At 32.7% G+C, this 26,387-nt stretch overlaps 1 protein-coding gene across 1 annotated transcript in view; it reads left to right on the top strand.

Annotated features, from left to right (window-relative positions):
• The window catches only part of LOC134759462 (putative solute carrier organic anion transporter family member 1B7), an 81,146-nt gene that overhangs the window by 9,596 nt on the left and 45,163 nt on the right, over window positions 1–26,387 (top strand). Inside the window, exons 6-8 of the mRNA XM_063711967.1 lie at window positions 18,045–18,287; window positions 21,776–21,940; window positions 23,450–23,645. Coding sequence (XP_063568037.1) covers window positions 18,045–18,287; window positions 21,776–21,940; window positions 23,450–23,645 — 604 coding nt within the window. The remainder of the gene's footprint in view (window positions 1–18,044; window positions 18,288–21,775; window positions 21,941–23,449; window positions 23,646–26,387) is intronic.

The following is a 26,387-nucleotide window of genomic DNA, read 5'->3' on the forward strand; positions in this document are numbered from 1 at the left end:
GCCAAAGGGATAACACAAATGAGTAAAGAGTGTCAAAGACCGGAAATTAGGGTTTGATGGTTAGAATGGGAAGGGTTGCTGTTGGTAAACTGCTATCACCACACACCCAAAAGCTCGGGCGCCACCCAGCTCTGGCCTGCACTTTTCATGCAGAATTTTGGACGCAGCATTGAAAAGACCTTCTGGTTGGTTTTCTAGAACATCCAGAAACTAAGATTTTTTTTTTTTTGGTAGAATTTTCCACATTTTAACATGGTATGTTACCCAAGGGAAACACTGTCAGACAATATCTAGCTAGGTTATGTTCTTTAGTTCCTATACAAAGACCAGTGAAAAAACCAAAAAAGTCCTCAAAATTACATTTCTGACAGGCGATAAATAAATACTTCGCATGTATATGGAGTTACTGATTTAACCAATCATTTCCTGAATTCAGTCTGTGTTGTTGATTATAAAACAATATAATTATAAAACAATATGATCACATAAATCAATTTTAAAGACAGATTCATCATGGAAAATAATTTATTTCTAAATAGTTTTAAATCAAGTCAATATTTTATTATGTCAGTATTTTCTTATGTCAATGAGTTTCCTTATAGATCAGAGTAATGGCATCATTTAATCGTGCTTCGAAGTTCTATGGTGTGTGTTTTTCCGTGTGTGTGTTTTCTCAATTCTTATTATTTTATTATTTTATTGTGGTAAGAACAACTAAATTAAAATCTACCTTCTTAACAGATTTTTAAAAGTAGAGTTGACCTTTGCACAGCACAGGTTTGAACTGTGCAGATCCACTTATACATAGATCTTTCAATAAATGTATTGGAAACATTTTTTGAGATTTGTGACAATATGAAGAAACCTACAGATAAACTACAAAGCTTAGAAATTAGAAAATGTTAAGATACAGATATATCGTGAATAAATAAAACATATATAGATGCTAAACTACTTTATAATTTACTACAACAAAATATGCACAAATCTATTATTAAAAGTTAAAACTTTTAAACTTTACACAGAAAAACTCTTATAGATTTTACATGATGCCATTTGCAGTCAAGAGAAATGCAACCAAACATAACAATACAGTATTAAGTCATAACTGAATAAAATTAACTGTAGTGCATATTTTACTGCCATAAAAATTATGTAACCATCTCCTGTTGTTATTGCAGTTAGCTCAAGTGTTGAGAGTATTTACTTAAAATATCACGTGTCATTCATCATCTCCATGTGAGTGGTTTTCATCACTCTCCAGTAAATGATGAATCACTTTAAAAAGTGAACTCCTGTGGTTCCTGTGTATTTTTCATTTTGTTTAGTGCAATACCATCAACCTTAAATAACACTGTGTGAGCCATATGAAGTGCTGGAAGTGCTCCCAGAAGCACAGAAAAGACATGACATTACAAGAAAAAGTCAAATTGTTTAATATGTACTGTAGTTTGAGCTCTGCAGCTGGCCACTGTTTCAATATAAGTGTACCCAGTAGAGGGACCATTGTAAACACACACGCACACACACAAAGACAGAGAGAGAGAGAGAAATGGAGCAACATGAAGCCTCACTGCAGCTACACCAGTGGGCACAAAACCTGTGCTTTTAGTGAAATAGTTTTTATCTCATATTGAAAATGCAGCTTTTATGTAGGTGCAACACTGCTATTAAATTAGAGACAAGGAATCATCCCAAATGCAGATCAAGGATAGACTGGATAAAGAAAATGTGCTATATATACACCATGGAATACTATGCAGCTATAAAAAGGAATGAGATCATGTCCTTTGCAGGGATGTGGATGAAGCTGGAAGCCATTATCCTCAACAAACTAACAGGAACAGAAAACCAAACACTACATGTTCTCACTCATAAGTGGGTACTGAAAAATGAGAATATGTGGACACAGGGAGGGGAACAACACATACTGAGGCCTGTCAGGGAGTGGGCACAGCAGGAGGGAGAGCATCAGGAAAAATAGCTGATGCATGTTGGGAGTAATACGTAGGTGATGGGTTGATAGGTGCAGCAAACCACCCTGGCACACGTTTACCTATGTAACAAATCTGCACACCCTGCCCATGTATCCTGGAACTTAAATTAAATAAAAAATTTTTAAAAAGTATACCTGTAAGACTCAAACATGATTTGAGAAAAAGTGAAGTCGTTATATGACAACTTAAAGCAAAAGGAAAATGAAGGATTTAAAGCTGGAGAATTTAATGTCACTAAAGGATAATTTGAAAATTTTAGAAAGAGATTTGCCTCAGAAAAGTGTCAAGATAACTGGAGAAGCAGCTTCTGCTAATCAGGAGGCAACAGAAATAGTGTTCTAGATAGCATTAAGAAAATCACTGAGAAGAAAGGACATCTACCCGAACAGGTTTTTAATTAAATGAAAGTTCCCTATTCTGGAAAAAAATGCCACAAAGTACGCTTATTAATAAGGAAGACACGTGAGCACCAGGATTTAAGGCAGGAAGGGATAGGCTAACTCTGATGTCCTACGCAAATGCAGTGGGGTTTAGGATCAGAACTGTTCTTACCTATACAACTGCTAATCCCTAAGCCTTGAAGGGGAAAGATAAAAAACACTTTTTAGTGTTTTGGTTGTACAACAAGAAGGACTGAACAATAAGAACATTTTTTTACTAAAAAGTTCTGACAGTTTCCATTGATACTTTGTTCCCCAAGTATATGGTATAAGGAATATGGTGGCAGAAAGGGTTTGCTTTTTTAAAGTTGTTTTGGTAATAGACAATGCTGTTGGTCATCCAGAACTCCATGAATTGAATACTGAAGGTGCTGAAGTGGTCTGCTTTATCCCAATGTCTCTAATTCAGCCCATAGATCTGAGGTTATAAGGACATTTAAGGCTCATTACACGTTACGCTATAGAAAGGATTGTCATTAAAGTATAATAATAATAAAATAAAAAAATAAAAAAAATGCAGTTTGTTTTATGTAAACCACCAAAAAAAAAAAAACAAAAGAAAGGATTGTCAATACTGTAGAAGAGAACCCCTATAGAAAGAACATTATAAAAGTCTGAAAGGATTACACCATTGAAGTTGCCATCATCTTTATAGAAAAAGCCACAAAAAGCCATCAAGCAGGAAACAAATTTCTACTGGAGAAAACTGTCCTGATGTAGTGCATAACTTCATAGGATTTGCAACATGGTCATTCAAGGAAATTACAAAGAGATTGCAGATATGGCAAACAAAGATGTGAAGAATTTCAAAATATGGATCTTGGAGACATTCAAGAGCTAATTGGCACCACATCAGAGGAGTCAGCAGAAGACAACTTGATGAAGATAAGTGCTGAACCAATCTCAGATGATGAGGAAAAAACATAGAAGAATCAGTGTCAGAAACAAATTGACATTAGACAATCTGGCAGAAGTGTTCTGATTATTCAAGACTGTTTCGATGTATTTTACAACGTGGAACTTTCTGTAATGTGGGCACTGAAACAAAAGCAAACAGTGGAAGAAGGATTGGTATCATATAGAAACATTTTTAGAGAAGTGATTAAACATCAAAGTCAAATAGGAATTTTGATGTATTTCTGTAAAGGTGCACTGTGTGTACCTGCCTTTCCTGTCTTCCTTTTTACCCCATCCATTGCCTCCACCTCTACTACCCTACAGAAAGCAAGAACAATGCCTTCCCTCCCTCCTCCACCTACTCAATGTGAAGAGATGAGGATGAAAAACTTTATGAGACCCACTTCTATTTAATGAATAGTAAATATATTTCCTTGTGATTTTCTAAATATCATTTTCTCTAGCTTACTTTATAGTAAGAATATAGTCTATAATACATATAACATGGAAAATATATGTTGACCGTTTATGCTATTGGTAAGGTTTCTGGTCAACGGTAGGCTATCAGTAGTTATGTTTTGGGGGAACCAAAAGTTATACATAGATTGTCAACTGTGTGAGGGGTCAGCCACCCTAAATCTCATGTTATTCGAAGGTCAACTGTACAATACAGTATTATTAACTATAGGCACAATGTTGTACAGCAGATCTCTAGAACTTATTCATTTTGTATAACTGAAACTTTATACCCATTGACTAGCAACTCCCTATTTCCCCTGTTACTCAACCACTGTAAATCACCATTCTACTTTCTGCTTTCATGAGTTTGACTCTTTTATATGCCTCACATAAATGTAATCACTCAGTATTTATTCTTCTGTGATGGGCTTATTTCACTTAGCATAATGTCAGCAAAGTTCATACATGTTATCACATGTTGCAGAATTTCTTTTCTTTTTAAGACTGAATAGTATTCCATTGTTCATATTTATCATATTTTCTTAATTTATTCATCTTTCAGTAGTCATTAGGTTGTTTTCACATCAAGGCTATCGTGAAGAGTGTTGCAATGAACATGCAAGTGCAAATATCTCTGAGATCCTGATTTTGATTCTTTTGAATTAATTCTACACCCAGAAGTGAGGTTGCTGCATCATGTGGTAGTTCTATATTTAATTTTTTCAGGAATCTTCATACTGTTTTTTATACTAGGTGCATCATTTTGCATTCTACCAACAGTTTGTAAGTGTTCAAATATTTCCACATTCATGCCAACATTTTTCTTATTCTTTTTTTTTGATAACACCTATCCTAACGGGTGTATGGGGATATCTAATTGTGTTTTTGATTTTCATTGCCATGATAATATGTGATGTTGAACATCTTTTCATATACCTGTTGTTATTTCTGTGTCTTCTTGGGAGAAATTTCTATTCAGGTCTTTAGCCTATTCTTAAATCAGATTATTTTAATTTTTTTGCTATGGAGTTATAAGCATGTCTTGTATCTTTTAGAAATTAACCCCTTATCACATAAATGCTTTACAAATAAATTTTCATGTATTCTGTATGCCTTTTCACTCTATTGATTGTTTCTTTTGCTGGGCAGAAGCTTTTTAGTTTGATGGAGTTCCATTAGTTTAATTTTGCCTCTGTTGCCTGTGCTTTTGGTGTTATATCCATGAAATTATTGTCATGACCAATTTAATGAAGCACTTTCCCTAGATTTTATTCCAGGAGTTTTAAAGTTTCTGGTTTTAAATTTTGGTCTTCAAAACAGTCTGAGTTAATTTTTTTGTTATATGTAAGATAATAGTATAACTTCATGTGAATATCCAATTTTCTCAACACCATTTGTTGGAGAAATAATCTTTTCACCATTGTAGCCCCTTGACAAAGATCAGATGATTGTATATATTTATGTGAGCTCTCTCTTCTATTCTACTGGTTTCTATATCCAGCTTCGTGCCAGTACCATAGTGTATTAATTACTTTAGCTTTGGAAAATATTTATAATCAGGAAATGTGAGCTATCAGCTTTCTTCCTTCTCAAGGTTGCTTGGCTATTTGATGTCATTTTTTGGTTTATATGAACGTTAGGATTATTTTTTATATTTTTGTAAAGGTGTCATTGGGATTTTGATAGGTATTGCATTGAATCTGTAGCTATATTTAGGTAGTATGGACATTTAACATTATTTGATTCATTAATCCATGGACACAGGATATATCTAACTGTTTGTGGCTTCTTTGATTTGTTTCATCAATGTTTTGAAGTATTCAGTGTACAAGTCTTCACCTGCTTAGTTAAATTTATCGTGTTTTATTTCTTCTTATTTAATTGTGAATGGGATTGTTTTCCCAATTGCCTTTTCAGATAGTTATTTGTTAGTGAATAGAAAGGCGAACATTTCTTATGAATTTTTTATCCTGCAACTTTCCAGAACTTGTTTATTTAATTTTAACAGATGTGTGTGTGTGTGCGTGTGTGTGTGTGTGTGTGTGTGTGTGTGTGTGTGTGTGAAGTCTAGGGTTTTCTATGTATAAAGTCATGTCATCTGCAAATGGAGATAATTTTACTTCTTCCTTTCTAGTTTGATGCACTTTATTATTATTTTTTCTTGACTAATAGCTCTGGCATACAATTCCAGGGCTATGTTGAATGTAATTGGTGAGAATAGTCATCCTTTCCTTTTTCCTAAAAGCTTTCCTTTTTTCACTCTTGAATTTGATGTTCGCTGTGGGTTTCTCATGTGTGGCCATGATTATGTTGAGCAAATTTCCCTCTATTTGTAGCTTGTTGGAAGTTTTTATCATGAGAGTGTTGAATTTTATCAAGTGCTTTTTTGAAATTTACTGATATGATTGTGTAATTTTGTCTTTTGTTAATGTGGTTTATTACACTGATTGATTTTTGTATGTTGAACTTTGCATTTCAGGTATAAATCCCACTTGGTTATGGCATAATATCTTTTTAATGTGCTCTTAAATTATGTTTGGTAGTATTTTGTTGAGGATTCTTTGCATCTGTATTCATCAGGGATATTGGCTTGTAGTTTTCTTTTGATGATTTTGTCTGGTTTTGATATCAGTGTAATGCTGGTCTCATAAAATGAGTTTGAAGCTGTTCCTTCCTCTTCAATTTTTGGCAAGAGGTTGAGAAGGATTGTCATTAATTTTTTCTTTAAAAGTTTTCTAACACCAGTAAAGCCATCTGGTCCTCAGCTCTTTGTTGTTTAGAGGTTGTTGATTAGTGATTTCATCTTTTTACTGTTTGTGGGTCTATTCAGACTTTCTTCATGGGTTAGTCATGGTGCGTTTTTTTTTTTGTATCTAGGAATTTATTCATTCCTTCCCAGTTATTTAACTTTTTATGTATAATTGTGCATAGTAATCTCTTATGATTATTTTATTTCTGTGGTATTAGTTATAATTTCTCTACTTTCTTTTCTTACTTTAGTTGAAACTTCTCTCTTTTTCTTAGTCTAGATTAAAGTTCATCAATTTTGTTCACTTTTCGAAAAACATCTCAACTCTTAGTTGTGTTGATTTTTTTCTATTCTTCATTTTATTTGTTTGTTTTCTAACCTTTTCTTTCTGCTAACTTTGGGCTAAATTTGGTTTGCTTTTTATATTTTCTTGAAGTGTAAAGTTATGTTTATTTGACATCATTCTTTTCTTACTGCTATAATTATGTAAAATTTATTGGTGTTTATTGACAATAAACAATTTCCCAGATGCTTCTAGTGACCAGAAATTTGAGAAGTTAACCTCTGATTATAGTCTACAGGAATAAAACTCAGCCTATTAACGTAGGATTTATCATTATAAACTTCCCTCTTACTGCTGCTCTTGTTGCATCTCATGTTTTCTAATACTCTGTTTTCAGTCTCGTTTGTCTCAAAATATTTTCTAAATACACTTTTGGTTGATTTGAACAATCAATTTTTCAAAGATTTGTGTTTAATATGCACATTCATGTGAACTTTCCAGTTTTGCTTCTTCTATTGATTTCTAGTTTTATTCCATTGTGGTTGCAAAAGATAATTAGTATGATTTTAATCTGAAATTTGTTAATACTTGTTGTGTGTTGTAACATGTGATCTATCTTAAAAATTGTTCCATTTCTGTTTGAGAAGAATATGTATTCTACTGTTAACGAATAAAGTGCTCACTGACAATTGGGTCCAGTTGATCTGTAATATTCTCCGTTTCCTCATTGATATTCTCTCTGGTTGTTCTATTATAACTAAAAGTGCAGATATTAAGGTCCCCTACTATTACAGTCAGCCTATTATGGAAGGCCACTGCATGTCACCATTTTTTATAAGGGATGTGAGCGTCTTTGTGTTTTGGTATCCATGGAGAGTACTGGAACCAATCCCCCGCAGGTACCAAGAGATGACTGTATTTTATTCCTCTATATTTTTTCCTTCAATTCTGTCTATGTTTGCTTCATATATTTATATTCTCTGAGGTTGAGTCTATAATATATCCATAATTGTATCTTCTTGGTGAATGAACTTTTAAAAATCATTTTATAATGTCATTTTTTGTCTCTTGAGACAGTTTTGATGTAAAGTTTATTTTGTCTAATATATGTATACCTACCCTTGTTTTATTTTGGTTACCATTTGTATTGAATACCTGTTTCCAACTCTTCATTTTCAGCCTATGTGTGTTATTAGATCTAAAGTGAGTCTCTTATAGACAGCAGGTAGTTTTATCCAATTAGCAACTCTGTATCTTTTGTTTGGAGAATTTAATCCATTTATATTTAGGGTCATTATTGATAAGGATTAACTTTGCTATTTTTAAGCTGTTTTCCTGTGTCTTGCAGTGATTTTCCCCTCTTTTCCTGTGGTGCTGTTTTTCTTTATGGTTTGTTGATTTTTGTAATCATATGTTTATTTATTTTTCCTTTTTTGCTACTTCTATAAACGTTTTCTGGGTATCATGGGACTTACATAAAATATAAATGTCTCTTTTAAGCTGATAATAAATTAACTTCCATTACATAGAAAAATTCTACACTGATTAGCCTGCTCTCACTTTATCTTAATGAAGTCACAGTTTACATCTGTTTATATTGTGTATCCATAAATATATTTTAGATATACTTATTTTAATGCTTTTGTCACTTAAATTTTTATAATTTAATTAAAATAACTTACCCACAATTGATATATATTAATCTGTAGTTGTCTATGTATTTGCATTTACCAATGACTTTTGTCCTTTTAATGCTATTATATTGCTATTTGCCATCATTTTGTATTAAGTAGAAAATTTTCCTTTATTTTATTTATTATTTTTTACACAGGTTTATGGGTTTAGTATTCCGTCAACTTTTGTTTGTCTGGGGCTTTTATGTCTCTTTCTTTTTTATTGCACAGGTACATATTGTTTTTGTTTACTTTTTAAATTTTAAATTCTTAATTTTCGTGGGTACATAGTAGGTGTACATATTTATGGGCACATGAGATATTTTGATTAAGACATGTAATGTGTAATAATCACATCACATAAAATGGGATATCCATCCCCTCAAGCATTTTATCTTTGTGTTATAAACAATTCAGTTATATTCTTTTGGTTATTTTAATATGTACAATTAAATTATTGTTAACTATAGTCACCCAGCTGTGCCATCAATAAATCTTATTCATTCATTCTAAATACTATTTTTGTACCCATTAACCATCCCCACTTTCCCCCCAAACCCCTACTGCACTTACCACCCTCTGGTAACCATTCTTCTACTTTCTATCTCCATGAGTTGAATTGTTTTGATGTTTAGATCCCACAAATAAGTGAGAAAGTGTGATATTTGATTTTTCTGTCCCTGGCATATTTTACTTAATGTAATGACCTCTAGTTCCATCCATTGTGTTGCAAATGACTGGATCTCATTCATATTTATGGCTGAATAGCACTCCATTGTGTGTATGTATAATATTTTCACTTTATCTGGTGTTAGATGCAGGTTGCTTCCAAATCTTGGCTATTGTAAATAGTGCTAAACCAAATGTAGGAGTGCAGATATCTCTCCAATATATTAATTTATTTTCTTTGGGGTATATTCTAAGCAACGGAGTTGCTGGATTGTATGGTAGCTTTATTTTTAGTTTTTTGAGGAACCTCCAAACACTTCTCCAGCATGGTTGTACTAATTTACATTCCCACCAACAGTGTGCCTTTTTTCCACATGCTCATCAGCAGTTATTATTGCCTTTCTTTTGGATATAAGCCATTTTAACTTCTGTGAGATATCTTATTGCAGTTTTAATTTTCATTTATCTGATGATAATGATGTTTAGTACCTTTTCGTATGTTTGTTTATCATTTGTATGCCTTCTTTTGAGAAATGTCCATTCAAACCATTGGCCCATTTTTTAAATGGATTATTAGATTTTTTCCTATAGCGTTGTTTGAACTTCTTATATATTCTGGTGATTAATCTCTTGCCAAATGGGTAGTGTACAAATATTTTTTCTTATTCTGTGGGTTGTCTCTTTACTTTATTGATAGTTTTCTTTGCTTTACAGATGCTTTTAACTAGATAGAATCCCATTTGGCCATTTTTGCTTGTATTTCCTGTGCTTGTGAAGTATTACTCAAAAATGTTTTGCCCAGCCTAATGTTCTGAAGATTGTCCTTAAGATTTTCTTATAATAGTTTCACAGTTTGAGGTCTTAGATTTACATCTTTAACGCATTTTGATTTGATTTTTTTATATGGCAAGAAATAGGGGTTTAGTTTCATTCTTCTGCATATAGATATGCAGTTTTCCTAGCACCATTATTGAAGAGCCTATCTTTTCCCCAGTGTATGTTCTTTGGCACCTTTGTCAAAAATGAGTTTGCTCTACGTGTCTGGATTTGTTTCCGGGTTATCTATTCTTTTCCATTGGTCTATGTATCTGTTTTTATGGCCAGTACCATGCTGTTTTGGTTAGTGTAGCTCTGTAGAATAATTTGAAGTGAGATAATATGATTCCTTCAGTTTTGTTCTTTTCTGCTCAAGATAGCTTTGCCTATTCTGTGTCTTTTGTGATTCCATGCAAATTTTAAGATTTTTTTTTTCTGTTTCTGTGAAGAATGTCATCAACATTATAATAGAGATTGCATTGAGTTTGTAGATTGTTTTGGGTAGTATGGACATTTTAACCACATTGAATCTTCCAATCCATGAACATGGAATATAATTCCATTTTTGTGTCTTGATTTCAATTTCTATCCTCAGTGTTTTAAAGCTTTCATTATTGAGATCTTTCCCTTCTTTAGTTAAGTTGACCTCCACACATTTAATTTTTTTGTGGTCATTGTAAATGAGATTTAATTGTTTTATTCAGATTGTTCACAATTGACATATAGAAATGGTACTAGTTTTTATATGTTGATTTTGTATCCTGCAATTTGACTAAATTTGTTTAACAGTTCTAATAGTTTTCTTCTGTTTGGTGGGGTCTTAGGTTTTTCTGAATATATGATTATATCACCTGTAAACAAGGACAATTTGACTTTCTTTCCTTTTGGATGCCCTTTATATCTTTCACTTGTCTAATTGCTCTAGCTAGGTCTTCCACTACTATGTTGAATAACAGTGGTGAAACTGGGTGTCCTGGTCATATTCCAGATATTAGAAAAAAGATTTCAGTTTTTGCCCACTCAGTATGCTACTAGCTCTGTGGGCCTGTTATATGTGACTTTTATTACATTTGGGTGTATTCCTTGTATACCCAGCTTTTTGATGGTTTTTACCATGAAGCATTGTTGAATTTTATCAAATGATTTTTTTAGCTGTAATTGAAATGATTATATGGATTTTATCCTTCATTCTGTTGATATCTGTGTCATGATTGATTTGCACGTGTTAAACCATTCTTATGTCCCTGGGATAAATCCAACTTGGTTATGATGAGTGATCTTTTTAATGTTTTATTTAATTTGGTTTGCTAGTACTACGTTGAAGACTTCTGAATCAATATTCATCAGAGATACTGGCTTGTAGTTTTCTTCTTTTGATGTATGTTTGTCTGGTTTTCATAGCAGGGTAATTCCGACCTTGTCTTAGGTTGGTTTTGCCATTAAAACCAATGGCAAATACTGCAATTACTTTTGCACCAACCTAATAGAATGAGTTTAGAAATATTTTCTCCTTATCTATATTTTAGAATAGTTTGAGCAAGATTGATATTAATTCTTCTTTAAATGTTTGGTAGAATTCAGCAGTGAACCCAGCAGGTCCTTGGCTTTTCTTTCCTGGGAGACTTTTAATTACAGCTTCAATTTCATTACTTGTTATTGGTCTGTTCAGGTCTTGGATCTCAGTTCAATCTTAATAGGTTTTATATATTTAGGAATTTATTCATTTCCTCTTGATTTTCCAATTTATTGACATATGTTTGCTCATAGTAGCCTCTAGTGGACCTTTAAATTTCAGCAATATCATTTGTAATGTATTCTTTTTCATCTCTGATTTTACATATCTGGGTCTTTCCTCTTCACATTAGTTTGGATAAATTTCTGTCCATTGTATTTATGTTTTCAAAAAACAGATTGTTTGTATTATTCATCTTTTGCACTGTTTTATCTCAGATTTATTTATTTATTCTTTCATCTTTATTATTTATTTTCTTCTACTAATTTTGGGTTTAGTTTGCTCTTGTTTGTCTAGTTCTTTAAAATGTATCATTAGATTACTTACTTGAAGTTTTTCTTCTTTTCGATGTGAGCACTTAAAGCTATGAATTTCCCTCTTGGTACTACTTTTACCGTATCTTATCTCATAGGTTTTGGTATGTGCTTCTATTTTCATTCTTTTCAGGAAAATTTTCAATTTGCTTTCTAATTTGTTCATTGACCCACTGGTCATTCAGGGGCATATTGTTTAATTTCCATGTGTTTGGATAGTTTCCAAAATTCCTCTTGTTATTGATTTCTAGTTTTATTCCATTGTGGCCAGAGAAGATGCTTGATGTGATTTCTTTTTTTTCTTAATGTTTTAAGAGTTCTTTTGTGACCTAATATATAATCTGTCTTTAAGAATGATTCATATGCTGATGAGAGAAAATGTTTATTCTGGAGCCCTTGAATAAAATATTCTGTAAATATATATTAGGTCCACTTGTTCCATAGCTCAGGTTAAGTCTGTCTCTTTCTTGATTTTCTGTCTAATAGGTTTTTTCAATGCTGAAAGTGAGTTGTTGATATTTCCAGCTATTATTGTATTGAAGTCTGTCTCTCTTTTTCACTCTAATAATATTTGCTTTATATTTCTTGGTGCTTCAGTGTTGGTGCAAATATATTCACAATCCTTTTATTCCCTTGCCGAATTGAACCATTTGTTATTACATAATGACATTATTTGTCTCTTCTTTCAGTTTTTGTCTTGAAATCTATTTTGTCTGTTGTAAGTATAGTAACTCCTTTTGGTTTCATTGGCATGTAATAATATCTTTTGCCATCCCTTCATTTTCAGCCTGTGTTTATTTTTATGGTGAATTGCATTTCTTGTAGGCAACAGATCATTAGGTCTTGTTTGATCACCCATTCAGACACTCTATTTCTTTTGATTGGAGACTGTAGTTGATTTACATTCAATGTTATTAACAGGTAGTGACTTACTCCTGCCATGTTGTTATTTGTTTTCTTGTGATTTTGGGGTCTTCTCTTCTCCCTTCTTGTCTGTCTTTTAGTGAAGGTCATTTTCTCTAATGGAATAATTTAATTTCTTCCTTTTATTTTTTAGTTTTTGGTCTGTCATATGTATTTTGATTTGAGATTGCCATGAGGCTTGCACACACTTACTTATAACCCACTATTTTAAACTGGTAACAGCTTAAAATGATTGCATAAAAAATAAATATGCAAAAAGAAAACTAACAGGCTGGGCACAGTGGCTCATGCCTGTAATCCCAGCACTTTGGGAGGCAGAGGCAGGCGGGTGACCAGAGGTCAAAAGTTCAAGACCAGCCTTGCCAACATGGTGAAATCTCATCTCTACTAAAAATACCAAAATTAGCCAAGTGTGGTGGCAGGCACCTGTAGTCCCAGCTACTCAGGAGGCTGAGTCAGGAGAATCTTGTGAAGGTGGAGGTTGCAGTGAGCTGAGATCGTGCCACTGTACTCTATCCTGGGTGATAAGAGCAAGACTATGTCTCAAAAAAAAAAAAAAAAAAGAAGAAGAAAGAAAAGAAAAGAAAACTGATAAAACCTCTATACTGCAACATCATCCTCTTATGTTTAAATATTTTTTCCCTTTATATCTTATTTACTGAGTATGTCTCAAAAAGTTATTGCAGTTATTATTTTTTATTGTTTCATCATTTAGTCTTTCTACTTAAGAGTAGTTTGCACACCATAATTACAGCATTATAATATTCGGTATTTTTCTGTGTGCCTACTATTGACACTGAGTTTTTTTAACTTTGGATGATTTCTTCTTGCTCAGTAACGTTATTTTCTTTCAGATTTTAGAACTCCCCTTAGCATTTCTTATAGGACTGTCCTGGTGTAAATAAAATCCCCCAGTTTTTTTTTTTTTTTAATCTGGGAAGGTCTTTATTTCTTATTTATCTTTGAATTATATTTTTACTGGACATAATATTCTAGGGTAAAAGTTTTTTTCTTTCTTTATCCTTCACCTTTGAGAGTTGGGTTATTAAGTGCCTTGAGGTACTCTTCTTTGGGTTATATTTGCTTGGTTTTCATTAACATTCTTGTACTTGAATGTTGATATTTTCTCTAGGTTTGAAAAGTTCTGTAATATTATCCCTTTGAATAAACTTTCTACCTTTCTCTATCTCCCTTTTAAGGCAAATAACTCTTAGTTTTGCCCTTTTGAGGTTATTTTCTGTATCTTTTAGGTGTGCATCATTCTTTGTTCTTTTGTCTCTTGTGACTGTGCAATTTCAAACAGCCTATCTTCAAGCACATTATTCTTTCTTTTGCTTGATCAGTTCTGCTCGTAAGAGACTCTGAAGCATTCTTTAGTATGTCAGCTGAATTTTTCAACTCTTAAATTTCTGCTTGATGGATTTTAATAGTTTTAGTCTCTTTGCTTTGTTTTTAAGTTTTTTTATTTTTAATTTTTATGAGTATATAATAGGTGTATGTATTTATGGGGTACATAAGATGTTTTGATACAGGCATGCAATATGAAATAAACACATCATGGATAATGGGGTATTAACCCCTCAAGCATTTATTCTTTGAGATACAAATAATCTAATTACATTCTTTAAGGTATTTTAAAATATACGATTAATTTATTATTTACTATAGTCATCCTATTGTACTATCAAATAGTAGGTCTTATTCTTTCTATTTTTTTTTTGTACCCATTAACTGTCCCCACCTCCCACCTCCAATCCTCTGCTACCCTTCCCAGCCTCTGGCAACATCCTTCTTCTCATTACGCCTACAAGTTCAATTGATTTGATTTTTAGATCCCCCAAATAAGTGAGAACATGTGATGTTTGTCTTTCTGTACCTGGCTTACTTCACTTAACATGATAATCTCCAGTTCTCTCCATGTTGATGCAAATGACTGGATCTCATTCTTTTTATGGCTGTATAGTATTTCATATATACCAAATCTTTTTTATGAATTCATCTATTGATGGACACTTAGGTTCCTTCCCAATCACAGCTATTGTAAACAGTGCTACAACAAACATAGGAGTGCAGATATGTCTTAAGTATACTGATTCCCTTTCTTTTGGGTATATGCCCAGCAGTGGGATTGTTAAATCATATGGTAACTCAATTTTGGGTATTTTGAGGAAACTCCAAACTGTTATCCATAGTGGTTGCACTAGTTTACATTCACACCAACAGTGTATGAAAGTTCATTTCCTTTTCTCTGTGTTCTCACCAGCGTTTGTTATTGCTTACCTTTGGGATAAAAGCCATTTTAACAGGGGTGAGATATATCATTCATCAGATATCTCATTGTAGTTTTGAATTGCATTTCTCTAATGATTAACGATGTTGAGCACCTTTTCATTTGCATGTTTGTCATTTGTTTGTCTCCTTTTGGGAAATGTCTATTCAAGTGCTTTGCCCTTGTTTTGATCAGATTATTAGATTTTTTTCTATAGAGTTGTTTGAGCTCTTTATATATTCAGGTTATTAATCTGTTGTCAGAGGGGGAGTTTGGAAATACTTTCTCCCATTGCATAAGTTGTCTCCTCACTTTGCTGATTGTATCTTTTGCTGTGTGAAGCTTTTTAACTTGATGTGATCCCATTTGTGTATTTTTACTTTGGTTGCTTGTGTTTGTCAGGTATTGCTCAATATTTTTTTTCCACGCAGACTAATGTCCTGATGATTTTCACCAATATTTTCTTGTAGTAGTTTCATAGTTTGAAGTCTTAGATGTATGTCTTTAATCACTTTTGATTTGATTTTTGCATACAGTGAGAGACAGGGGCCTGGTTTTATTCTTCTGCATATGGATATCCCGTTTTCTCAGCACCATTTATTAAACACACTGTCTTTTCCTCAGTGCATGCTTTTGGCACCTTTGTCTAAAATGAGTTCACTGTAGTTGTATGGATTCTGGGTTCTCTATTTTGTTCCATTGGTCTATGTGTCTGTTTTTATGCCCATAGCATACTGCATGTTGTTTTGGTCTCTATAGCTCTGTAGTAAAATTTGAAGTCAGGTAATAGGATTCCTCCAGCTTTTTTTTTTTTTTTTCTTAGGATAGCTTTGGCTATTCTGTGTCATTGTGTTGCATATGAACTTCTGGTTTGATTTTTCTATTTCTATGAAGAATATTATTGTTATTTTGATAGAGATTGCATTGAATCAGTAGATTGCTTTGGGTAGTATGGACATTGAAACAACATTAATCTTCCAATCCATGGACATAGAATATTTTTTCAATTTTTGTTGCCCTCCTCAATTTCTTTCATCAATGTTTTAAAATTTTCATTATAGAGATCTTTCACTTCTTTTGTTAAGTTAATTCCAAGGTATTTGCAGCTATTGTAAATGGGATTACTTTTTTATTTCTTTTTCAAATTGTTCACTGTTAGCATATAGAAATGGTACTGGTTTCTATGTTGTTTTTGCACTGTGCAACTTAACTAAATTTGTTTATCAGGTTGAGTAGGTTCCTTGTAGCATCTTTAGGTTTTTCTACATATTAGATCATATCATATACAAACAACTATAATTTGACTTCTTCCTTTCCAATTTGGATGCCTTTTATATCTTCATTGTCTGATTGCTCTAGCTAGGACTTCCAGTACTATGTTGAATAAAAATGGTGACAATGGACATCCTGGTAGTGTTACAGATTATAGAGAAAAGGCTTTCAGTTTTTGCCTTTCAGTATGATACTAGCTGTAGGTCTGTCATATATGGCTTTTATTATGTTGAGCTATGTTTCTTCTATCCCCAGTTTTTTAAAGTTTTTTTTATTATGGAGGAATGTTAAATTTTATCAAATGTTTTTTCATCATCAATTGAAATGACCACATGATTTTTATATTTTATTCCATTGATACAATGTGTTCAGTTTATTTATTTCCATATATTGAAACATCCTTGCCTTCCTGGGATAAATCCCACTTGATCATGGTGAATGATCATTCTAATATATTGTTGAATTTGGTTTGTTAGGATTTTGTTGAGGATTTTTGCATAATTACTCATCAGAGATATTGGCCTGTAGTTTTCCTTTCTTGATGTGTGTCTGTCTGGTCATGGTATGAGGGTGATACTGGCCTCATAGAATGAATTTCGAAGTATTCCCTCTTCCTCTATTTTTTGGAATAGTTTGAGTAGTGTTGGTATTCATTATTTTATTCTCTTTGTTAAATTCATCTGATAGAATTCTGAATTCATTCTCTGTGTCATCTTGAATTTCTTTCAGTTTCCTCAGAACAGCTATGTTGAAATCTGTCTGAAAGAACACAGATGTCTGTTTCACCAGGATTGGTTCCTAGTGCCTTATTTAATTTATTTGGTGAGGTCATGTTTTCCTGGCTGACCTTGGCACTAATAAATGTTCATTGCTGTCTGGGCCTTGATGAGCTAGATATTTATTGTAGTTTTTGCAGTCTGGGTTTGCTTCTACCCATCAATCTTGAATATGCTTCCTAGTTGTTTGAAGTGACTTAGGCCCCATGATGATTAATACTGTGGTTTGTGCAGTGTTATAGAGGTACTGCCTTGGTGGCCTCAGATAAGATCCAGAAGAATTTTCTCGATTACTAGACAAAGACTCTTGTTCTTTTGCCCTACATTCTCCAAAACAATGGAATCTCTCTCTTTCTGTACTGAGCTACCTAGAACTTGAAGTTCAATGATGCAAGCACCCTTGTGCCCACCACATTTTCAGACAACAATGAGGATTCATATTTTTTCCATGAATAGTTACTAAATGGTCCATGGGGTTAAGACTCCAATGATGACAGCTGTCCAGTCATGAAATCTGAAAAGCCACCAAGTGCACACAAGCTCCAGAAATGAGAACAACATCATGACTGATTTCTGGCCTACAGCAACTGCAAGATGTCATCAAATGTTAGACTGATTCTAGTTTCAGAGATAACAAAATATGAAAAGAAGAAAATAGTGTCTTAGAATTTATGACATATACTTTACTTTATTCGTCTGTGGAGGACTGCAATCATTATTTCCCAGAACCTACTGTATTTCAAAATGACTTTTGACTGGCTTCTTTTATTCTAGGCACTATCAGGATAACTCCTAAGGACTCTCGTTGGGTTGGAGCTTGGTGGCTTGGTTTCCTTGTGTCTGGAATAGTATCCATTATTTCTTCTATACCATTCTTTTTCTTGCCTCTAAATCCAAACAAACCACAGAAAGAAAGGAAAGTTTCACTATTTTTGCACGTGCTAAAAACAAATGATAAAAGGAATCAAATAGTTAATTTGACCAACCAAAGAAAATATATTACCAAAAATGTGACTGGTAAGTATTTTACATTCATTGTCAACTTGGAGTTGTTAATTTCAATGAAAGGGAGTGATGAGTATTCTGAAATAATAAAGCATACTCAAATCATCAAGAGTTAGCTTTCTTCTGCACTAAATGTAGCTGAATTATTTTTCTAAAAGTCATACTAAAGTTAACAAATATTTCTTGAGCACATAACAAGCAGAAGTGGATTAGGATTTTGCTCTTTAGCAGGCAGAAACCAATCAAAGGCTACAAATAAAACATTTGTTCCTCATAAGCCAAAGAGTATGTATTCATTTTAACATTATATAGTGTAAACTGTGAAGGTTAAAAAGATTATAATATTTCATTTATTCACTTATTCAACAAAAGGTACCAGCCACCACACTATGCCCTGGTGACAGAACATCACTTTTATTTTCCAAAAACCTAGTGGATAATATTGAGAAGTATATAGATCATTGTAGTAAAGTATCTTAAATAGTGGTAAGGTTATACTTAACTATTTTCAAGTGTAGAGATAGAATAAGGAGAAGGAATTCAGGAGAAGTTTCTCTGTGGGTAATTGGAATAAGATTATTTTTCTTGGTAATTAAAATTATATATAATTTTAATAAGATTATATATAATTTTAATAAGATTATATATATAATTTTAATATATATAATTATAGCTTACCTAAGTATTCAAAAATGAAGTGGAAGCAATAGCTGTAATTAAAGTAATTGAAGTCCGTAATGTGAATTAGGATCCTTTACCACTTGATAGTGACTCCTCTTTTGAATATGAGCCCTGGAGGGCTAATGGAGAACCACAGAGAAGCAGTAATTGAGAGAATGATCTGACAGCAGTCAGAGCAAAATATTTGAAATGGTAAGGCATTGACAGTGGTTTTCAGATTGGGACAAAATGGTGAAATTGTAAAACCTGAAGTAGTGCAACCAACACCTAAACTCTTGGCAAATGTTTCAAGTTTTTATTGAAGTAAGGTTACAAATTTCCCAAGGTAACCCACGCTCTCCTTCTCATCAGTTCTTTCACTTCCCATTTGTTGTTATTATTTTCTCCTCTCCACCACACTAACCCAAGAGCAATGGGATGGATGCTGGAGCCTTGTGTATTCACTCATGAGAGTGGATTGTTCAATTTCAGCTGCACTGGTAGCTTGAAATTGTCCATGGTAGGAGAATTTACCACCATACGTTACCATGGAAATTGAGAAATCCTACAAATCAGGTTTCCCAACCAACAAATCTGTTCTTAAACATTTACCAGCACACCACTGTTTTAAAAGTTTTTTAATAAGCTTACTAAAAATAGCATATCAAGGAATTTTTATTTTGTGTATGCCATGTTTCTGCTTTATCTAATCAAATCCATAATAATTAATGGATTTTCAAACCTATAAGAGTCAGAGTTGACTGTGAATCCAGAAATAATCAAGAGGATAATGAAGATACAAAAATGGTACAATAGTAACATTGTCTATATTAGGAGCTGGTTTTCTGCGGGGCGGGGTGGGGGGCTAGTGACGTGAATAGTAAAGAGAATCTTAATTATTAATAAGTGCCTGTTAGGAATGGATAACATACCTAAATACCTATAGTCAGGAGAAAAGACATATTGGATTTATTCTCTATGTTCTTGATGAAAACTAAGACTAATTGGTTAGAAAGAAAGGAAAATTTCAGTTCATTACAAAGACAATTTTTAAACAATGAGAACTGTTCAAAAGTTGAGAAAATTGCTCTCAGGTAGTCAGCTTCATGTCACTTGAGTTGTTTATTGATCTGTTTATTAAAAATAAGTAATAAGTCACAATTGTGTAGAAGTTCAGACCAGATGACATCCAAATTGCTATCTGCCACAAAAATGTAACAGTTTGGTTAATCTACACATTTCATTCATTTTGACCAAAGATCACGACTCTCTTAGAATGCCTCACAAATCAGTGGTGGTTCTTACTCACAGGGGAGACCAATAGAGGGAAGTTTAGCACTTTGGCCTAACAATTTTAAATATTGTTTATTCTTACTATATATTTTCTTACCTCTTTACTGTTCTGTGCCATTTCCCAAAATGTATTTTGTACTATTATAATCAAAGGAAACTATTTTTTAAAGAAACTACTGTTAGTATTGTTCATATCTAATGAAAATCTTTAGAGGTCTATAGAGAACAAGATCTTTCAAAGCCCATACCATCCATCTCTCAATAACCATTTCCGGGCCTGTCTTGCTGTACTCTAAAACTTCCTTTTGTTCTAAGTAGTACCTTCCACTTTTAACTTCTATTATAGTTGATTGACCTGGCAATCACAGACCCAGAATATAAAATTTCTGCCATGGGCAGAAGTTAGAAATTTGTTATCACACCTATTTGTAGGCATAGGTTATTGTGCTATTACTGTCATAATGTCCCGTGGGACCAACATTTTTATCCCCTGCCTCTCTTTCTTGCATCTTAACACAGGTGATTTATAATACTGCCAGATTTACTGAGGCAGTATTTTATGGTACAAAAGCTGTATACCAGGGAAAAAATAAGTCTGAGCCCTCATACTAATTTTGTCTTTAAAATTTTTGAACATCAGAGATTTTATTTCTGTATCTCAGATTATGCTGTCTTTAATTTAAATTTATATTTAACAATTTTATTTTAATATAATAATTATATTATTAAGTGCTAATACACAAGGGACATCACTTTCTTTTCTTCTTCTTCCCCTCCTCCTCCTTATCCTTCTTGCTTCTTCTCCTTCTCCTTTTCCTTCTTCCTCTTCCTCTTCCTCTTCTTCTCCTTCACTGTGACAGGGTCTGGCTCTGTCCCCTAGGCTAAAATGCAGTGGCATGTATATGATTTGCTGCAGCCTCAATTTCCCAGGCTCAAGTTATTCTCCCTCATCAGCCCTCCAAGTAGCTGAAGTGATGGGAGCATGCCACCATGCCAGTCTAATTTTTGTATATTTTGTAGAGGGGTGATTTTGCCATGTTGCCCAGTCTGGTGTCTAAATCCCGGGCTCAAGCAATCTGCATGCCTCTGCCACTCAAAGTGTAGGGATTACAGACATTAGCCACTGCGCCCTGTGAACATCACATTTCTGATTCAGTTTTTTTTTTTTCTGGGACGCTTAATGTATTTCCTAGTACCCAATTGAAAACCAAACATTTGTGGAATGAATAAATAAGTTAATTAATCTATATGTAATAGTATGGTAGAGTGCCAAGGATAATAAAATGTTAAGTGAACAAAGTAAGTTACAAAACAGCATTTACGCATGATCCTATTTGGAAGTAAAATGAACTAAACCAATAAATAATAATATGCATATGAAAAATATTGAAGGAATATAGTTAAACTGTTAATAGTAGGATTGAAGGGTGCTCTTTCTGTGTGTAGTTTTGTAATTTTTAATCTTATAAAACTTATATTTTCAAAATTCAGATATTAGTGTATTTTAATTACATTGAAATATTTTGTTTACTTTTATAATTCTACAGGCTTTTTCCAGTCTTTGAAAAGCATCCTTACCAATCCCCTGTATGTTATATTTGTAATTTTTACATTGTTACACATGAGTAGCTACATTGCTTCTATTACTTATATCATTAAAATGGTGGAGCAACAGTATGGTTGGTCTGCATCTAAGACTAACTTTTTGTTGGGTAAGACATACTTTTTACGTGTTTACTTGATAAATGCAACATTACTGGTATTTGTGTTAAAAGACATATTTTATTGTGAAGGTGATTTCACATTTTACTAAATATACTTTTATTATCTCTCTAACTTCGTAACATTTGTCAATATTGTGATATAACCATTGTTCTGCATTTGAAGTTGCATCTCATGTTAGATGAGTTCTAAAACCAAAGTTGCTTTTGAATAAAACATTTAGAGGTAGTATCTGCATAATTGGATCTTATAGTGCTGAGATCCTGAGACAAACCCTTTTGTAATATAACCATTATAAACCTACAATTCATGGACTGAAATAAGGCCTCAGCCACTGACAAAACATAGGATATTGACGTTTTTTAAAAAAGAATCCATTTAAATGCCTCACAAAATATGCATGATTCAAAAACATCATACTTTAGAGACAATTTTTTTGCTACAGTATCTATTTTCAGTGTCATATTAAGACCTGCCATTAAGAAGAAGTTATAACACTTTGTAGTAACTATTCTACAAATCTATCTATTGTACAAAACTATCTATCAATTTGTAGAAACATTGTAGAAATTTGATCAATATGTGATGAGTTAAAAAATTTATCAAGTGGTATGTGACTAGGTCATGAGTACATGAGAAAATAATAATTAGAAAATGAATGTACAGAAGCACTAGACCAGGCACCTGGATGATCTCCCTGTTGAACCTAAAAGTTTAAACTTAAAAGTTAAATTTTGGCTCCCAATAACTTGATCTGAATTTTTTGTTAGAGGAAACTTCATCTTTAATAACTCTTACAGGACAATGAAATGGTAAAATTATAGGAGGAATTAACCATTTTTAATCCTGTATGTTGATCTTTTTTTATTATAGCAGGGTATATATGTTTTGATGAATAAGGATGAGATATTACTTCAGGAATTCAATTCTAAATTTCTGGGAAAATTTGAAGTAAGCTACTGAGGGTTGGAACTCTACTGTGAGAGATGTAAAGGGTTTTAGATGGCAGGCTCAAAATCTCATAGGAAAAAAGATTTTGTTTTGTTGTTGTTGATTTCCAGAAAAAAAGAACATGCTTCATAGAAATAATCTGTTCAGACATACAAATATTCTTAGCCATTGCCTTTTGCTCTTGAAGAAACCAAACCCTCATAACTGGGAGGAAGAAATTATTTTTGTCTCTCTTACATGATACACTGGTCCCCTACCTCTACTTTAGTCTGCCACCCTCCTCTTAAAGAAGTGAGAAGATGGGATAAATTTGGTTTACCCAACCTCATACTGTGTTTCATATAAAAACACATATCCAAAAAAATATATATTTATATATACATTTATTTAAATATATTTAAATATGCATATATATCTATATATTTAAATATGTGTGTATATATATTTAAATATATATATTTAAATATGTGTGTGTGTGTGTGTGTGTGTGTGTGTGTGGGTGGGTGTATATATATATTTACAGCTTTTTTCTCTTCTTTTATTTCTAGGAATCCTCGCCTTACCTGCTGTTGCAATTGGCATGTTTTCAGGAGGATATATCATTAAAAAATTCAAATTGTCTTTAGTTGGACTTGCCAAATTGGCATTTTGTTCTGCAACAGTGCATCTCTTATCTCAAGTTTTATATTTCTTTCTAATCTGTGAAAGCAAATCAGTTGCCGGCCTAACCTTGACCTATGATGGGTTTGTATATATAATTGCATAATATGTTAACTATCCAATTAAAAGACTATGTGTAAGGAAAATAGGGTAGAAAACAATTGTAATTAAGCTTTCTTTTCATTGAGAGAAATTTCATTTTTGAAATTCTTAAAATGTTCACTCCTTAAGACCTTAAAGTTATTTTGTTCCTTCATTAAAGAAAAGCAACATATGTTGAAGTAATAATACCTACAATTTATGGGTAATTATAATGAGTGGTGGGTACTTTTACCTGCATTTTATAAATGAGAAAGTAAAATTTAGAGAAATAGATAAATTATATGGCTAGTAATATTAAGATTCTGACTCAAATTTGGGGGTTTTGACTCTAAAACTCTTAGTCTTAACCATTAACATTTTGGATGGATCATAATAGTAATATAAATTACCTTCTCCAAAAGTGACTGAATAACCTTAATCTACAGTTCTTTTTGATATTAACAACTGTCTTTATTAAATAACACTTTTTCATATTGTACTTAATTCTCCTTTTTTGCAAACTAATATTTTTTTCCTCTGGTAGTCTACAATGGAAATAGCATTAAGATATATTCTGTTTATAATTGTATGTTAGACCTTGGGATATCTTTTCTTTTCCATTATTATCATGTTTTGTCAAATATTTTTAGTACTACAGTCTCTACCCCAAATCAAGAGCAAGATTCCTACACAGACTTTTAATAATCACTTAAATATAGCCAACAATGTAAGTTTAGGAAGGTTCGTCGTCAAGCAACAAGCAAAGATACTCAGATTACAGTTCAATAACCATGTTCTTTAGTGCTGTTACTATTGGCTCTGAGCTTTCAAAATCTGGATTCTATGAGGTGTTGATTTTAATTTGTCAAATATTCTCATTTTCTTATCTAAATAACATCCTGTTCTTGGAGGCTTGTTAAACTAATCATGAATTATTTTCCTGCATGCTTCTAAATCTAAATTGTTTTTGATCTTTCCTATCAACTATCACCTACTTTGGTAAGTCAATACACATTGTACCTAGAACACTGGATTTTAGAGGTAAGAGAACCTTAGAGATCATGCAGCCCAACTTTCATATATCACTTCCTTTATTATATGAGACCTACAGAATTATGACTTGCTTAAAGTCACACAACGACTCCCTATTGATCTTATATCACACCATTAGTTTCAAAGGCTTCCTGTTTTTCAGGGCAGGCTTTAGCATAAAGCTAGTTTCCTGAAAACAAGTATAGTAACTGTGCCATCTACTGAAAAGATGGAAGCAAGAGTTATACAGGATTTGTTCAATTTAATTAAATTTACTGAGTCCTTCCTGAAAGGTGATTATTTGTGGGAAACATCAATTCCCTCATGGAACTCATAATCTAATGATAGCAAATAATAAAATCAATGTATTCAACATTTGTGAAATCTTAGTCACTAGGACTTGTTTTGTAAGTAAAATTAGTGCAGAGGTCTCCGAATTATCCCTGATTAAGGGTCCTTGAGACTTTACCAAGGGGTCCACAAATTCTAACCTATTTTTATAATGATACAAAGACTTTACCTTTTTTATTCACATTATCTTATGAAGATATAGTGATATTTTTAAGACTATATGATATGTGTTGATGCCACCGGTCTGACAGTTAAAAATATGTGTGCTTATGTATTAAAATGTATTAATATTAATTTCTAATAGACTGTCTATAGATATAACTAATTAAAACAAAAAACTTTGGGTCCTTCAATGCTTTTTAAGGCTCTGAAGGACTCCTAAGAAAAAATATGTGTGAAAACTGTCCCAAAATTATTTTTCCCCAAAAGTCCCTATGAGGTTGACATTTTTTACAAAGAGTAGTCACATTGGTAAGCTATGGCAGAACTAATCTGAACACAGGAGGAACTGATTGCAATTTCTGGACTGGGTCATTATCTTAGTCCATTTGAGCTGCTATAACAAAATATTGTGTAGTTTGTAAATACACAGAAATATATCTCTCACAGTTCTGGAGGCTGGAACATACAAGATCAAGGTGCTGGGAGATTTGGTATCTGGTAAAAGCACACTTCCTAGTTCTTAGATTGTGCCTTCAAGCTGTGTTTAGTCATGGTGGAATATGCAAGGGGTCATTAACTCCATTCAGGAGGGTTCATCCTCATGACCGGATCACATCCTGACAGCCCTATCTCTTAATACCTTCACATAGGAGATTAGATTTCAATCTATGAATTTGGGGGTGCACAAATATTTAGACCATAGTAATCATAAACCATTCTCCATAACTACTCCCAGTAGGATGTCCTCAAGCAGAATAAAGAATTAGATGACTTTAAATAAAATTATTAATAATGTGTTTTCTAAATTACCGATCTACTTTTTTCTTAATTTAAGTGACATACTCATTCAAAGGTACTTCATCAATCCTCAATCATTAACAAATTTTTGCAAAACAAAATAGCTTTTAAAATCTTGAAGCAGAAAATTTATACAAATAATATGCTTTATAATTTTAGCCATGATTAAAATTATATTTAATAATTTATAGCCATATTATAAAGTAAATCAGTTTAAAAACATTGTAGTGTCACTTAAAAAATATACAGAACTTTTTTAGCCCTTTTCAACTGATTCTATTATTTTTTGCTTTTCATTCTTCAGAGGTTCGGCTCTAACCACAATGAATTCTTATTTTATGTAGTTAAGATACAGATTTTAAACTTCAACCACATTAACTAGCATCCATAGATTCACAGAAC

Source organism: Pongo abelii, chromosome 10 (assembly GCF_028885655.2).
Source record: "Pongo abelii isolate AG06213 chromosome 10, NHGRI_mPonAbe1-v2.0_pri, whole genome shotgun sequence".
Classification (NCBI taxonomy): Eukaryota; Metazoa; Chordata; class Mammalia; order Primates; family Hominidae; genus Pongo; species Pongo abelii.